Source organism: Anomaloglossus baeobatrachus, chromosome 4 (genome assembly GCF_048569485.1).
Source record: "Anomaloglossus baeobatrachus isolate aAnoBae1 chromosome 4, aAnoBae1.hap1, whole genome shotgun sequence".
Classification (NCBI taxonomy): domain Eukaryota; kingdom Metazoa; phylum Chordata; class Amphibia; order Anura; family Aromobatidae; genus Anomaloglossus; species Anomaloglossus baeobatrachus.
In genome coordinates, this window is record NC_134356.1 from 322,999,152 (window position 1) to 323,017,425 (window position 18,274).

The 18,274-nt window shown below is 41.7% G+C and overlaps 1 protein-coding gene across 1 annotated transcript in view; it reads right to left on the reverse strand.

The window, feature by feature from the left end:
- The window catches only part of PPP1R3A (protein phosphatase 1 regulatory subunit 3A), a 227,869-nt gene extending 209,962 nt beyond the window's left edge, over positions 1-17,907 (reverse strand). The window contains exon 1 of the mRNA XM_075345012.1: positions 17,082-17,907. Within this exon, the coding sequence (XP_075201127.1) occupies positions 17,082-17,857 (776 nt within the window). The 5' untranslated portion in view covers positions 17,858-17,907. The remainder of the gene's footprint in view (positions 1-17,081) is intronic.
- Between the last annotated feature and the right edge of the window lie 367 nt (positions 17,908-18,274).

Here is an 18,274-nt window from a genome sequence, read left to right on the forward strand (position 1 = left end):
TGCAAAGTCATGGCATCGATGTTCATTTGGAGATACTCCTGTATCATCCTCTCCAGCCGTTGACTATGTGTCAGACTTGTTGTCTCTGTTGGCCTTGCAAAGGAGGGTCTAAAAAAATTATGAAAAGATTCAATAAAATTGCTGTTACCAGCACCAGATACGGTGCTACTGGTACGGGTAGACTGTTGAAGATGACAAGACTGTCCCATATTTGTCAAGTTACAACTGGGAGATTCACTCCCTGCACCTGCACGGTTGTTTGGTGGAAAAGCCGAGCTAAGATCGAGTAACAGCTTCTGCTGATACTCCTGCATACGTGCGTCCCTTTCTATGGCTGGAATTATGTGACAAAATTTGGACTTGTACCGGGGATCTAATAGTGTGGCAAGCCAGTAGTCATCATCACTTCTAATTTTGACAATACGAGGGTCATGTTGGAGGTAGTGCAGCAAGAAAGCACTCATGTGTCTTTCGCAGCCATGCGGACCAAGTCCACGCTGTGTTTGTGGCATAGAGGTGCTAACCATTCTTTCTTCCTCTGACATCTCCCTCCAACCTCTTTCAACTGAAATTTGACCAAGGTCTCCCTCATCCGCTGAGTCTTCCATGTCCATTGACAGTTCGTCCTCCATTTCTTCCTGTTCTCCTGCACCTTCCTCAACATTTTGCCTGCTACCATGCGCCCTTGTTGATCCCTGTCCCCCATGGTCCCATGCCTGCCGCGTTGGTGTTGATGAACGTCTGGACCTTGGTGATGTTGTTGTCCCTTGCGCATATAAATCCTCCTGTAGTTCCTCCCCTTCTTGTTGTCCCACCCCCTGACTCCGAATAGTGTTTAGCGTGTGCTCCAGCATGTAAATGACTGGAATTGTCATGCTGATAATGGCATTGTCAGCGCTAAACATATTCGTCGCCATGTTGAAACTGTGCAGAAGGGTGCATAGGTCCTTGATCTGAGACCACTCCATCAGGGTGATCTGCCCCACCTCTGCATCTCGTTGGCCCAGGCTATACATCATGACGTATTGCACCAGGGCTCAGCGGTGCTGCCAAAGTCGCTGTAACATGTGGAGAGTCGAATTCCAGTGTGTCGCCACATCGCATTTCAGGCGATGAACCGGCAGGCCGAAAGACTTCTGGAGCGATGCAAGTCGCTCAGCTGCGGCGGTTGAACGGCGGAAGTGAGCAGACAGTTTTCGTGCCCTGTTCAGAAGGCCATCTAGGCCGGGATAGTGTGTTAAGAATTGCTGGACAACAAGGTTCAACACGTGAGCCATACAAGGCACGTGTGTCACCTTGCCCAGGCGAAGGGCCGCACCCAGGTTTGCAGCATTGTCGCACACGGCCTTACCAGGCTGCAGGTTGAGTGGAGACAACCATTTATTAAACTCGGACCGCAGAGCTGACCACAACTCCTCAGCTGTGTGACTCTTATTCCCAAGACATGTCAAGCTAAAGACCGCCTGATGCCGTTGCGCTCTGCTGCCAGCATAGTAATGAGGGGTGCGTGATTCCTTCTGCGCAGTGAGAATGCTGGTGGCCTGACCAGGCAGGCTTGGGGTGGAGGTGGAGGACACAGATGAGGTGGAGGAGGCAGAAGCAGTGGCGGAACTTGGACAGACAGAGGATTGACACACAAGTCGTGGGGACGGCAAGACTTGTGCAGCAGACCCTTCACCATCTATCACCATAGTTACCCAGTGCCCAGTCAGCGACATGTAACGTCCTTGTCCATGCTTACTGGTCCAAGTATCGGTGGTGAAATGCTCCCGTTCACAGACAGAGTTTCTCAAGGAAGTGGTGATGTTGTGTGCAACATGCTGGTGTAGCGAGGGCACACCTTTCTTAGAGAAGTAGTGGCGACTGGGCATCTGGTACTGGGGCACAGCGACAGACATAAGGTCTCTAAAATCCTGTGTGTCCACCAGGCGGAAAGGCAGCATTTCGGTAGCCAAGAGCTTACAGAGGGATAAAGTCAACCTCTTAGCTTTGTCATGGGTCGCAGGAAATGGCCTTTTATTTGTCCACATCTGAGGGACAGAGATCTGGCTGCTGTGTGTAGACGGTGTTGAGTAGGGTGTCCCTGGAAAAATGCAGGTTTGTGAGGAAAGTGCAGGCGTAGACATGATGTTGCCTTCATCCAACGTTGGTGCTATCGATGTCTGAGAGAGCTGTACACACTCACTTGTTTCCCCTTCCAAACCAACTGACGACCTACCAAGCAAACTGCCTGTTGCGGTTACAGTGGTGGAAGTTGTGCGTGGAAAACCAGGTGTAACAGCTGTCCCCACAGTCCTAGAAGATGAAGAGCGCGAGGATGCACTGGATGGGGCAGGCGGTGGATGGTTCGCTCCGCTAGGCCGCATTGCAGCACGGTGAGCTTCCCACTGGGACATATGATATTTATTCATGTGACGATTCATGGAAGAAGTTGTCAAACTGCTGAGGTTTTACCCTCTACTAACAGAATCACGACAAATTTTACAGATCACATAATTTGGGCGATCTTTTTCTATGTCAAAAAAGGAGCAGGCTAGGCAAGGCTTAGAGGGCATGCGACCTGCTGATCCACCCCGACTAGTGCTCAGAGGCAAAGTGGTGGCTGATGATGCAGTTGTAGACGTGCTACCAGTGCTCCGACTCTGTCCAGGAAGGCGCAAGGTAACTTCATCGTCGGTTGCATCCTCCTCCACCGCCTCTGTTGACCTCCTCGAGTGCCTGACTGTGGGTTTACAGTAGATGGTATCTAGAACTTCCTCATCAATTGTTGTGTTTGCACTCCCCTCACCCTCAGACCGAGCCTCTTCTTGCCCTGACCGAATATTTAAGTTGTCATCCCAATTTGGTATCTGCGTCTCATCATCATCAGTATGTTCCTCATTGTCTATAACCACAGGTGTTACAGTTTGTGACAAAGGGTCAACATTATGCTCAGAAACTTGATCCTCACGGCCTGAATCAGAGTCACAAAGGTTCTGGGCATCACTGCAGACCATTTCCTGGTCTGTACTCACTGTAGCTTGGGAGCAGACCTCTGATTCCCAGGCTATAGTGTGACTGAACAGCTCTGCAGACTCAGCCATCTCAGTTCCACCATACTCTGCAGGGCGGATGGAGACTTCAGAGCTGGGAGAAAGCAAGTTTGATTGGGATGACAACTCAGAGGACTGGAGTTTTTTGGATGCGGTAGTTGAGGTGGCTGAGAGGGCACTTGTTGGACCACTTGAGATCCATTCAAGCATTTTCCTTTTTTGGCCATCATCTACCTTTGTTCCAGTTGTTCGTGTCCATAAAAAAGGGAGCACATCGGATTGTCCACGGTAGGTAGTAAACATCTTACTTTTGCTGGTAGATGGTCTATCTTCAGCAGATGTTAATGGAGCTTTGCCACCTTCCCCACGGACAAACCCTTTTTTTCCTTTTCCAACACGCCTCTTCCCCTTTCCAGCATCTGTCATTTTGCCACTCATGTTGATTGCGACAAGATTGTGCACTTAAAATGTGGTAGTAAAAATTGAGAGGTAGTGTAGATTGCAGCGGTGGTCTAGCTTTATTAACAGCAAAATAAACAACAATAATTATCCCTGACAATGCAACTACGGCCCTTAAACTGGCAGCATAAATTGCTAGTATAATAGCTTTGTAACAATGAGCTTTGATGTTCAATGCAGACGTGCTGCAAATATCTTTGCACTAGTGGGACAATACAGAAGTCCAACAGCCACGTTTAGGATGCCACTAAGTTCACTCAGTGTTTGCTAGTATAATGGCTTAGTAACAATGAGTTTGAGTGTGCAATGCAGGCAGACATGCTGCAAATATCTTTGCACTAGTGGGACAATACAGAAGTCCAACAGCCACTTTTAGGATGCCACTAAGTTCACTCAGTGTTTGCTAGTATAATGGCTTAGTAACAATGAGTTTGAGTGTGCAATGCAGGCAGACGTGCTGCAAATATCTTTGCACTAGTGGGACAATACAGAAGTCCAACAGCCACGTTTAGGATGCCACTAAGTTCACTCAGTGTTTGCTAGTATAATGGCTTAGTAACAATGAGTTTGAGTGTGCAATGCAGGCAGACGTGCTGCAAATATCTTTGCACTAGTGGGACAATACAGAAGTCCAACACCACTTTTAGGATGCCACTAAGTTCAGTCAGTGTTTGCTAGTATAATGGCTTAGTAACAATGAGTTTGAGTGTGCAATGCAGGCAGACGTGCTGCAAATATCTTTGCACTAGTGGGACAATACAGAAGTCCAACAGCCACGTTTAGGATGCCACTAAGTTCACTCAGTGTTTGCTTGTATAATGGCTTAGTAACAATGAGTTTGAGTGTGCAATGCAGGCAGACCTGCTGCAAATATCTTTGCACTAGTGGGACAATACAGAAGTCCAACAGCCACTTTTAGGATGCCACTAAGTTCACTCAGTGTTTGCTAGTATAATGGCTTAGTAACAATGAGTTTGAGTGTGCAATGCAGGCAGACGTGCTGCAAATATCTTTGCACTAGTGGGACAATACAGAAGTCCAACAGCCACGTTTAGGATGCCACTAAGTTCACTCAGTGTTTGCTAGTATAATGGCTTAGTAACAATGAGTTTGAGTGTGCAATGCAGGCAGACGTGCTGCAAATATCTTTGCACTAGTGGGACAATACAGAAGTCCAACAGCCACGTTTAGGGTGCCACTAAGTTCACTCAATGTTTGCTAGTATAATGGCTTAGTAACAATGAGTTTGAGTGTGCAAAGGGCAGGAGGGTACAGTGCCAGGGTTGTGGGTCTCTGGGTAGAGGAAAGGAAGCCTGCCTTTCTACCCCTCCTAATGGGGAAATGCAGCGAGGAAATCCCTGACCTTAGCTACACAGACGCTGTCATCTTGTGTAGCTGTTAAACTCTGTTTTCACGGACCTGTCACCTATGGCTCTGACCCTGCCGGTATTAGCCCTTAAAAGGACTGATAGAAACTTCTATTCCTATTCTGTACAGTGCTGTGTATGGAGCGTACACAGCAGTATCGGAGATAGGAGCTGCGCCAGTGATGACTGACACCAAGGACGCAGAAGGCAGATAATGGCGTGCTGGAGGAAAATGTCCGTTTTTATAATGCAGGGACATGTGACATGGACATCCTATCACACATGCCGTTGCTTCTCTGTCTAAAAGTCCACTTAGCTGTGTGTGTGTCTGGGATTGGCTGATATGCTGGCCCGCCCCACTACATGCGCGCGCTTAGGGAAGGAAGTCAAGGAAAAAAAAAAATGGCAATCGCCATTATCCCAGCAGCAGTAATCTGAATGCGCTGTTCCCGCACACTATATGCTGAAATTTCATAATAGTGTGAGTCACAAAGTGACTTACACTATTACAGCGGAAAGCCAGCTAGGAATTAGCTGGTCTTTTTGCTGCTAGAACCGTTCTCGAACGAATCTAGAACTATTGAGCTTTAGCAAAAAGCTTGAGTTTTAGTTCGATCTAGAACAGCCCCCAAAAACACTCGAGCCGCGAACTGGAGAACCTCGAACCACGAACCGCGCTCAACTCTAGTCATGACCACATTTTTTGCTTAAAATGTTATTTTCCTATTTTCCTTCTCTAAAACCAGGGTGGTCTTATGGTCCGGTGCGACTTATAGTCCGAAAAATATGGTATGTCATCCATGCATCATACCTGTGTGTTCTGTGTGATACATACCGGAATAAAGTGCTTGTAAGAAATGACTGATTTTTATGTGTTAAAGATATGTAAAGATAATGATAGATCGATAGATAGATAGATAGATAGATAAACACAGCACATTATACTCATCAAAGTCTTTTCCTTCCTGGGTTTCAGGAGAGCAGTGGGTATTAAGTTTATTTATACCACTCACATGACTCTGTCATATGAAACAAAAGTCCTGGCAGGCTCTTCAGGCTTTCCTGAGACTGAAGGGTTTAGAAAAAAACCCTTCATTTTTATTTTCCACTATTCAATTCTGCCCCTGCTAACAGCTGATTGGTCTGGTTAGTCCTTCCCCTGCTGCCTGCAGTGTGTGGTGCATGGGAAGGCTGAAGCAGGAGGCAGGGCTGGCAGAGACTGGGCGTGGCTTCATGAGACGGGTCTAGTAGTATCTCGGCAGTCTAATTTGTGACATTAAGACTGGTCTTTGCCAGGCAGGAAAACTCTAGCAGGGTTGGGGAGCAGCTCAAAATCAGAAGAGAGCTGTCACAAGATTAAGTTTGGTAGCTAGGTAGCAGAATACTGACAATGAGTATTTTACAAACTGTCAGCATTCCGTAGCCTAGGTGCAAACACAAGTAATAGAGAAAACCAAGCCAACCCCTTTTAACATTTAAACATTTCACAAGTTTTTTTTGTACAACCACTTTAATTAACCCTGCAAGTCTACACTTGAGATGCATCTGAGTTGTTTCGTTTTAAATAAAAAATAGCAACATGCAGAGCCAAAATCACAAAGATTCAGTCACTGTCTAAATATTTCTCTACCTAACTATACATTACATTTACATTTACAAGAATGAGGAGTTCAAACTAAATGAAAAACAGGGCAAGATTTCTGATTTGGAGAGATCTTTAAACAAATATGTGAACATTACTGAGTATAACGAGCTCCATATTAAGATGAAGGAGAGATTAGATAAAATGGAGAAGGACATTATGCGCATTAAAAAGCAAAAACACAACAGGGATTATTTGGATTATCAGGAGAATCGAGTTTATTCATGGATGAAGGATCATTTGCATACCCCCAAATCCATTCCCAGGAATAACAGATGACAAAGGGGACGCTCCTTCAACTCCAGCCATGTGAATTTTGATATACAGTGCTGGCCAAAAGTATTCCCACCCCTGCAATTCTGTCAGAGAATACTCAGTTTCTTCCTGAAAATTATTTCAATCACAAATTCTTTGGTATTATTATCTTCATTTAATTTGTCTTCAATTAAACAATTTAAAAAAATGGTCATAAAGCCAAATTGGATATAATTCCACACCTAACATAAAAAAGAGGGTGGACAAAAGTATTGGCACTGTTTGAAAAATCATGTGATGCTTCTCTAATATGTGTAATATACAGCACCTGTAACTTACCTGTAGCACCTAACAGGTGTTGGCAATAACTAAATCACACTTGCAGCCAGTTGACATGGATTAAAGTTGACTCAACCTCTGTCCTGTGTCATTGTGTGTACCACATTGAGCATGGAGAAAAGAAAGAAGACCAAAGAACTGTCTGAGGACTTGAGAATCCAAATTGAAAGGAAGCATGAGCAATCTCAAGGCTACAAGTCCATCTCCAAAGACCTGAAAGTTCCTGTGTCTACGGTGCGCAGTGTCATCAAGAAGTTTAAAGCCCATGGCACTGTGGCTAACCTCCCTAAATGTGGAAGGAAAAGAAAAATTGACGAGAGATTTCAACGCAAGATTGTGTGGATGGTGGATAAAGAACCTCGACTAACATCCAAACAAGTTCAAGCTGCCTTGCAGTCCGAGGGTACAACAGTGTCAACCCGTACTATCCATCGGCATCTGAATGAAAAGGGACTGTATGGTAGGATACCTAGGAAGACCCCACTTCTTACCCCGAGACATAAAAAAGCCAGGCTGGAGTTTGCCAAAACTCCACTGTGAAAGCCTAAAACGTTTTGGAAGAATGTTCTCTGGTCAGATGAGACAAAAGTAGAGCTTTTTGAGAAAAGCCATCAACATAGAGTTTACAGGGAAAAAAAAGAGGCATTCAAAGAAAAGAAACACGGTCCCTACAGTCAAACATAGCGGAGGTTCCCTGATGTTTTGGGGTTGCTTTGCTGCCTCTGGCACTGGACTGCTTGACCGTGTGCATGGCATTATGAAGTCTGAAGACTACCAACAAATTTTGCAGCATAATGTAGGGCCCAGTGTGAGAAAGCTGGGTCTCCCTCAGAGGTCATGGGTCTTCCAGCAGGACAATGACCCAAAACACACTTCAAAAAGCACTAAAAATGGTTTGAGAGAAAGCACTGGAGAATATTAAACTGGCCAGCAATGAGTCCAGACGTGAATCCCATAGAACACCTGTGGAGAGTTCTCAAAATGGCAGTTTGGAGAAGGCACCCTTCAAATCTCAGGGACCTGGAGCAGTTTGCCAAAGAAGAATGGTCTAAAATTCCAGCAGAGCATTGTAAGAAACTCATTGATGGTTACCGGAAGCGGTTGTTCGCAGTTATTTTGGCTAAAGGTTGTGCAACCAAGTATTAGGCTAAGGGTGCCATTACTTTTGTCTGGCCCATTTTTGAAGTTTTGTGTGAAATGATCAATGATTTCATTTTTGTTTCATTCTCTTTTGTGTTTTTTTATTGCAAGCAAAATAAATGAAGTTAATACCAAAGAATTTGTGATTGCAATCATTTTCAAGAAGAAACTGAGTATTATCTGACAGAATTGCAGGGGTGCCAATACTTTTGGCCAGCACTGTAACATCTACGGATTTGGATTCTTCAGGTTCTGTCTCAGATGTTTTGTTTAGGGATAGAGGTGACATGGAGGATCCTGCTTATTCTTCAGGTGAGGTGATTTCACATGCTAATATTAAAGGACCCAAAAAATGTTCAAGCTACCAGGGATCCTTATCCGTTTTGGAACAAGAGACGCTAATATCGGAATCGCATGAACTGAATAATGTTACTATATTGACACTGACAATTGGTACAATAGCACAGATTACTGTTTTGTCCAAAGGATTTAATTTTTGTACCATCCTGTAAGTTTAAGTTATTGGACACTGTTATGGACGTTAATAAATTTGTAAGATCTCTCATAGTAAAAAAAAAAAAATAAAAATAAAAAATTGGAAAATGATACTAATGTTAATAAATTGGAGGGGTCTGTTACAGAAATGGATGCCAATAATCCATTTGTGGGTTTATCCTTTCAGGAACAGATAGCATTGTCCACTTTGAATGAGTTATGTGCACAAAAGTCAAATATGGAGGATGATAGCAATTGTGTGAACCATAGGAAATTTATTATGACTTAATTAATCCCAAATATTATCCATCCCACAAAGAACACCAGCATGTGATCAGTTTCATACTTTTGTAGAGAAGGATCTTAACGATTTATATTCTAGAACTACATCTCTGCTTAGTCATATTGTATATACAACAAGAAAGTTGAAATATAGAACGGCGGAAAACATTGCTGACATCAAAAAGAAAAGATTATTAACACCTTAGGTGTGGCTAAACACTTTTCTTAACAATATGATGGTAATCTTAATGATTTTAAATATATGTTTTTTCTCAGTATTAATAAACGCAGGCGTGGAGGCAATTAGAGAAAAGCATTGTTAGAAGCAGAAGCCCTTTGGATAGTGAATTTTAATACCAGAATGCCTTATGGGTTAAATGTTCATAATGACTTGATGTATATATATTGAACCCTTTTTTTCTCAGTATCATTGTTCAGACTCTGTTTTAACCAATTAATTATGTTAACATGAAATGATGTCATGAAATGGGAATGGACAATTGTTTTTAAACTGTTTCATTGTACAAGTAGATTTTGTTACAATTAAGACCAGTTAATCGAAACGCGTCAACATATATATCTGCCCTGACCAATGCGTCCTGGGTTCAAACCCCCACCAAGAACAACATCTGCAAGGAGTTTGTATGTTCTCTCCATGTTTCAGTGGGTTTCCTCCAGGTTCTCTGGTTTCCTCCCACACTGCAAAGATACACAGATAGGGAATTTATATTATGAGAACAGTGTTGCTGATGTATGTAAAGCACTGTGGAATATGTTGGCACTATATAAAAATAAAGATTATTATTAATCGCAGCATGCTGCGAGTGCCTGCTCATATTGGATCACACTTACCCATATGAGTCTATGGGTGCGTATGAAACATCAGACTGCACTAATGACATCAGAGTGCAGTCCAATATATGCAGGGACAAGAGATGGTGAGATTAATCTCTCCTTTTCCTCACCTGTGTTCCGATTCTCGCATGGGAGAGAATTGGATCACAGTAGATGACATTCGGCTCACACTCGCATCAGACATTGAGCTGAGTGTCATTGGCATATTTCATCCTATTCTCTTGCATTTGATGCTGTACGCTATTGTGACCCCAGCCTGACCCAGAGCTTTGTCAACTTTTGAACTGCCTGCACCATTCCTGCTGTTTTGGGCAAGTGTGCGCACCATGCAAGTAGTTGAAGAAAAGACACCACCTTAGGGTACGCTCACATGAGCGTGAAAATCGGATGAGTTCAATGCGAGAAAATCTCGCATTGCACTATGACCAAAGCTAATCAATGAGGGTGAGCAGTTGGGCAGCTTTTATCGCATCCAGATTCTGGATGCGAGAAAAGCGTCAGCATGCTGCGATTTTCTGCTACAGCCATATCTCTTGCACCCATTCAAGTGAATGGATGTGAGAGATACATCGGACTGCACTCGGATGTTATTCCAGTGCAGTGCGATATACGCACAGGCTGACAATGGAGGAGATGGGGAGATTATCTCCTCCCTCTCCTCAGCAGCGCCCGTCCTCAGCTTCACAGCTAGGACCTGATTGCAGGATTGGGTCACAGTCGCATGACACTCGGCTCACGCTCACAGCCGAGCCTGAGGCGGGGGTCATTAGCATATCGCATCTGATGCTCTCGCATTGGATGCCATACGCTCGTGTGAGTCCAGCTTTACTTGGAGGAAGACTGGAGAGCCATGAGGAGGAATCATGGAGGTAAAAACCTTGCAGGGCTATGTCTGTCAAATCCAATTTATTTACTTTTCTTTAAAAAAAAAAGTCACTGAAGTTTTGGATAAACAGTGTAAGTTTCAAACATCAGACCACCATATCCATATGGAGATTCAACACAGAGTGCGGTGCACAGAATAGGCCGTCTCCCAGCAGTAACTGAAGGAAAGAGGAAGGGTGTATCCCGCTCCCCACTGCTCAGGGTTTGTAATTTTAATAATTGTTATTCCAATAAAGTTAATGTTTTTATAGAAGAATTTAATCTAGTTTTTTGAAGGAGCTGGATAACCCCTTCTTCTTTCACTGACATTTCGGAGCAATACTCCTAAGATCCAGTGCAAGGGCCCCGGATCTAAGTGTGAAGTGATGACCTTACTGTTCATTATTTATGTCATGACAATTTCAGTATACTGTATATATTGTATTCCTTATGAAAGAAAAATTCTATTATAACTCTTTGTTGTGCCATTAATTTTTGTTATTTCTCCAAGAAATGTATACGTAATTAACAACTTGCTGTTATCATTCTCTTTGTCAAAAAGGTGTGTCTTCACACAATGTGACACTATCAGCACTGACAGAACCACGATGGACAGTGTGACCATCCTTCACTAATAGTTAACATGAAGTTGGCATTTTTTTTTCATAAGTTTCTATAAGGACTAGAGGAACAGCAGAAAGTAGAGCTTTAAGGAAAGTTACTTCAGAATTGTTATCTCATGGGGAGTAAAGGCTGCTTTACATGCAACGACATTGCTAACGAGATGTCGTTGGGGTCACGGAATTCGTAATGCACATCCGGACTCCTTAGTGACGTTGTTGCTTGTGAAACGCACGAACGACCGTTAATTATCAAAATTACTTACCTTATCATTGATCGTTGACACGTCGTTCCATTCCCGATTATTGTTGCTGTTGCAGGACGCAGGTTGTTTGTCATTCCTGCAGCAGCACACATCGCTATGTGTGACACTGCAGGAACGAGGAACAACCTCGTACCAGCGGCCGCCCGCAATAAGGTAGAAAGGAGGTGGGCGGGATGTTCGTCCCGCTTATTTCCGCCCCTCTGCTTCTATTGGGCGGCCGCTTAGTGATGTCACTGTGACGCCGAATGAACCGCCCCCTTAGAAAGGAGGTAGTTCGCCGGCCACAGCGACGTCGCTAGGCAGGTAAGTATGTGTGACGGGTGTTAGCGATGTTCTGCGCCACGGGCAGCGATTTGCCCATGACGCACAACCGACGGGGCGGGTACGCTCGCTAGCGATATCGATAGCGATATTGCAGCGTGTAAAGTGCCCTTAAGACAATTTGTTAAAGCGGATATGTCAAGTGAGGGAAGAGTTTCACTTTTACATATATGTTTTGTATTTTGTACAGTGGGATTTTTATGTGAGCTGAAAAAAATGATAAAAAAGGTTGCACTTTGTGCATCTTTCTAAAAATGTATAGTCACATGCAGAAACAGCATACATTTTTCTGTCCAGCTTGAGGCATTAAAAAAATAATAGTTTTTCAAGGTGGAACTACTTCAAGAAACTTTTTTGGAAGGAAGAGTTTTTGTTTTCCTGAACAGTTTTCTGAAAAGATTTTGAAAAATTTTTGAAAAGGTTTTTTTCATCCTGTAGCTTTATTGGCAGCCTTTTATTTAGGCTGGAGTCACACTTGTGAGATACTTGTGCTAGTCTCGCATTGCATCACCTGGCACGGCCTGACGCCCTCCGGACAGGAGTGTCTCAGCTGCATAGAAGTCCATGCAATCAACCTGTTCCTGTCAGGAGAGTGTGCGGCCGTGCCGGGTAATGTGATGCGAGACTTGCGTGGGTCTATCACAAGTGTGACTCCAGCCTTGGACAATGCCTAATTTGGAGACTTTTACTTCAGGATACGCTTTAATGAAGTGACAAGTACTTTTTTTCAAAACCTCTTCAACAAAAAGATTAAAATACTTCTCATATGAAAAGCAAAGTGGATTTCTGTTTTAGACAAGAAGACGCCAGCAGCCGGAGGAATTATATCATTCATGTATATATAGTTGTTACTACTTTTATCACTGCATTTTGTTTTTAGAAACAAGTTACTTGGGCATGGGCATATGTATTTATATGTTTTTTAATTTATCTGCCAGGCATAACAGAATTTGCAGAATTCATGAAATATCTTCCAGCCACCCACTATGTTGTTTGAATCAGTTATATATATATGTATTACTTTCTGACATAAATACAGAACTAGCTGTAGTTTTTTTTTACACTATTATGAATGCTTTTCTTTTGTGAAGAGGTGACTTGTAGTTTGATAAAATGACGTTTAGATGCTGATTACATTTACCCAATATGCTTCCATTTTGGATTATTTCTATGCCCTACTAAAGCCAATAACTTTCTTCAGGTATGCACCCACAGAATTAATTTTTTACTTCTTAAACATTTTCCACTACTCGGACAGCGACTTTTCATTTAGAGTGCTCCCATTGAAATAAAAGCACTTGTACTTATCTCTGATGCATGGCACACGAAACAAAGACGTGATAAAAAAAACACTCAAAAATGCAATGAAAAAACGCAAGTAAACTAAGGTGCAGAAATTCTTCAACGTCAAAAACGCAACAAACACTGATCATGAGAAAGTAGCATATTCACTTCCAGTGTCAGCACCGTTCCAGTGGTGGCATGACTCGCTCTCCCGAGGGTCACGTCAAGTTATTACGTAATGTGAGCCATAATGAAAGTGAGAACAGTGGAAAGAATCTTCATCCCTGTTTTATCTGTTAGGCTATGTGCGCACTTTGCATTGAGTTAGTTTCAGTTCTAAACGCATCCTCTGGCAGAAATAGTCTTTATCAAATTTGGTTTTGACCACAAAAATGCTAAAAATACACTTGCATTTATATTGCGTTTTGGCCGCGTTTTTACCGCGCTTTACATGCTTTTTCATTGCTTAAAGTCAGATGCGTTTTCAATACAAATACACTGCTAAATAAAGATTAAACATTCAAACACTATGAAAAAAAGGAAAAAAAATGATAACAAAAATCATGTTTAAAATCTTACACAAAATAGCTTATTTTATTAAAATGATAACTGTGATCTAATAGTTATATTTGAAATAATGTTAATTTATGGATTTTCATTAATTTAATTGCCGGACTATGTGTGTGTGTAAAGGGACATATCATCCCCTTAATATAATGTCAAAAACGCATGCGTTTATTTTCGCATGCGTTTATTTTCGCATGCGTTTATTTTGTCAAAAAATCATGCTTTCTGCATCAAAAAAAGCATGTAAAACGCTAGTATTTTGATGTTGCTTGCGTTTTGAAACTTCTCATTGACTCTAATGTTAGCAAAACGCTGCCAAAATGGCAAAAACAATTGACATGCTGCTTCTTTAAACGCAGAGATTTTGACAAATTTTCTGCAACTAAAACACTGTGTTTTTAACAGCATTGTGTGCAAAAGAAAGCCCAATATCCCATAGACTTTGCTTGAATATCAAAACGCATGCATTTTTGCATTAAAACGCTGCAGTTGAAAACACTGCGGAAACGCAAGAAAAAAACGCAATGTGCGCACACAGCCTTAAGGCAGTGTTCCCCAACTCCAATCCTCAAAAGTCAACAATAGTGCATGTTTTCAGTATTTCATTAGTATTGCACAGGTGATAATTTAACCACCTGCCCAGGGGATGATTCTATCACCTGTTCAATACTAAGGAAATCCTGAAAAAATGCACCGTTGGTGGCTTTTGAAGACTGGAGTTGGGGTACAGATTAAGATTCTTTCCACTGTTCTCACTTAAATGCTTGGCATCACAATAAAACTCTAGTTCTGTATGTGAGCATTTCACACAGAGCTTAGAATGATTCATCAACACAGATGGACTGAATTGCTATGCATACCTGTCAGCATCCCCACACTCTTTTTTGATTAATTGACCTGGTGGAACACTTGTAGAAAGAAGCACATATGACATTGCACTTGCTCAGCCAAAAAGAGATGTGGATGCTAGCAGGTAGGAGAGTTTGCAGGGCCACAGATTATTGTCATAGCCACTGGACAGAGTCCTTCTTATTGATTTGCACCATGTCTATCAATGATTTTTCTAAACTAAACATAGATCACCATAGTTTTATGGCAGTCTAAGCATGGCTGAGTAAAACCAAAATCTGGACATCAATATTTCGGCATGTGATAACTAGTGATTTGCGAATAGTAACTATTTGTGTTTGGATTATTTGTAATGAATCCCAAAGTACTAATTCTGTATGTGTCATGACTAGTTAACCTAATGCAAGTCAATGAGGAACCCAGGTATTTTTCTTAGTGTGATGAAAACTGGAACATTACTTGGTATTCGGTAAGCATTATCAGAACATGAATAGTTACTATTGGCCCCTCAAGTTGCAGCCATTCAAAATGAGCCTTAGGGCGGCTTTGCACACTACGACATCGCAGGTGCGATGTCGGTGGGGTCAAATCGAAAGTGACGCACATCCGGCGTCACTTGCGATGTCGTAGTGTGTAAATCCTAAATGATACGATAAACGAGCGCAAAAGCGTCGTTATCGTATCATCGTTGCAAGCTCCGACTTTTTCATAATTTTGCTGCAGCGATGGTACGATGCTGTTCCTCATTCCTGCGGCAGCACACATCGCTGTGCATTACGCCGCAGGAGCGAGGAACTTCACCTTACCTGCCGCCGGCGGCTATACGGAAGGAAGGAGGTGGGTGGGATGTTTACATCCTGCTCATCTCCGCCCCTCCGCCGCTATTGGCTGCCTGCCGTGTGACGTCGCTATGACGCAGCACGACCCGCCCCCTTAGGAAGGAGGCGGGTCGCCGGCCAGAGCGACGGTCGCAGGGCAGGTGAGTGCATGTGAAGCTGGCGTAGCGATAATTTTTGCTACGCAAGCTATCACAAGATATCGTACCTGCGATGGGGGCGGGGACTATCGCGTGCGACATCGCAGCATCGGCTTGCGATGTCGCAACGTGCAAAGCCCGCCTTAGTGTGTGTTCACATTAGTGAACTTGCATGAATGGGAGAGATTAAACCGCATTATGGTATCAATTTTTTTCAACCTATACTTGAAGGCTAGACAAAAAAAAACATTATTTAAAAGGAAATAATTTTGGAGAGACATGTCATCTCTTTAGTTTTCATGCCCATATCTGAAGTTTATTTAGACATACTGTGATGCCTTAATAAGATAAATTTGGGTCTCATGTTAAACAATCTTTGTTAATAGCTATAACTCCTAATCCTTATGAACTAACATTAATATTAAACTGACTATCATGAAAATCACAGTACAGAAAAGTAAAAGTATATTGAAGCCAAATCAATTCCTGTTGACACAATTAATAGAGAAATGTGTTTAGAAATATACCATTGTCATGTAGATGTTTTTTTTATTTTACTAACCATTGAAAAAATATGGTATAAAAAAAGGGAAAAAAACAGCATGCCTTAAAATCTCTGCTAGTTTGACTGCCACCTCAATAAAATTGTCTTGTTAAAAGAGATTGTAAGCACTCCTGACCTTGATGAAACCCTTTCACCTTCTCCTTTCAAACTTTCTACTTGTGTCACATGACTCTCGAGAAAAGGGAGAACAAACCCCATAGCCAAGCTCACATTCTCATATACGTAAGAGTGACCTTTGTGTCAGATCACATCACCATATATTAATGGGTATCAATAACTCAGCTTAAAACCTTTAAAGATAAATGACTGAAATATATTATAAAAAAAAAAAATCAAATACCATGTTAATACAGTTTTTTGTTTAGGTTTGTATAATTAAGGTTGATCATACTTTGTATTATGGACAACTTAAAAAGCTGCGCCCTAATTTTTTTAGTACACCAATGCAGCAGTTTACTACAGATTCACAAAGCCATAAAACAAAGTAAGTCACAAAGCAATAAAAAACAAATGTGCAGAGAAATAACACACTGTTATTTAATGGATTTCCTAAAAAAAAAGAAAAATAGCGAGCACAACAAATATTATATTTAACTAAACTTATGTTATTCTTTTTTTTTAGTTTTATTGTAGTTACTGATAAATGTTAAAAAAAAATCAATATAGGCTAAAAAATACTCCAATAAGTGACAAGTCACTTCTAAAAGCAAGCGGAAAACCCATGGCGCAATAGAGCTCTCCCATTTAAGACAATGTGAGAAGCAAATCTGAATTGTGAAACAAAGTCAGCATAACCTATTTTATCATGCTTTACATGATGTAGTTGCTATATTTGCAGACACCTGTATCACATTAGTAGCAATTATTCAAGCATGAAATTTAAAGCTTCATTATTTGACTTACCTTAGTGATGGCTTCAAACAGCTTTTCTTATTTTTGTCTATTACCTGCTCTGAGGGCTTATCAACTTCTACAATTAGTTCCTTCTTTTGACATGTTAGCACATAATTCTGTCCATCATTGTTATCCCAAAAGGTACCCGCTGTTGTTTCATAGCATATACAGAATTCCACTCTTGCTCCCTCTTTTTGATATGGACTGACCAATGCTATCGTAAAGAAGAATTGATCTGTCTCCCCATTACAAGAATCGGGTACATACTCTGCCAATAGGTCATAGTAGCTTTGCCAGCTATCCAAGGACATTCTAACATAAACCTGTTTTTCAAATGAAACATTAAGAACTCGTATAATCCCTTTCATGGATGATGTTCCTGGTATGAAATCCACTGCTTCCAGGGTCACTTTCTTTGCATTCAGCTTTTCCACAATACCACCAACAGGAGGTAATATAAAGTCTGGTGTTAAATAAAATTCCTCAATTTTAACGCTTTCCATAACAAAGGTTTGTGTTACAGTTGGAATTTCCCAGGTATCAAACTCTTTTACCGATACCAGATCAAATCCAAACGCATCTGCAAAGGACACCTTCCTTGCAACAGTTGGTGGTGGTTCCAGGTCTCCATCATCTGAAGATACAGAGCTACGTCTTCTAGGAAGCGGAGATAAACGAGGTTTGATTGTAGGTTTTACATCCTCATCATCTATAGTAAAATTATTTATACTTGGTGGCTCTAACAGGTTATCTTTACTTGCATTACTTTCTTCAAAACTCTCCATCTTTCTCCTAGATGTGCTCAGGAGACAAACAGAACGGCTTCTGACAGCTGACATTTGAGACTGTGTGACTTAGGATGAGGATTAACATTACACATGACATTGCAAAGGGTAGTCAGGCCTATTAATAAGCGTGGTGGCTTGTAAACTATGCTGGCCTTCCACCTAAAGGTTTCATTTCTGATGCCTGAGTGTTACTTACCATGTTAAAAATCAAACCATGCACATCAATTTGTATAATTTATGGACATTATTCTTGTTCTTAGTCTGTACAACCACAAGAAAAAGTTTTAGTCTACGTACAAATACCACACACTGTTACCCACAGACATATACTCATTAGTATATACTTATATGTTAAGTTGAGGGACACATATATGTAAGACAAGCTTCAAAAAGGGGTTAAAATAAATAGTAGTC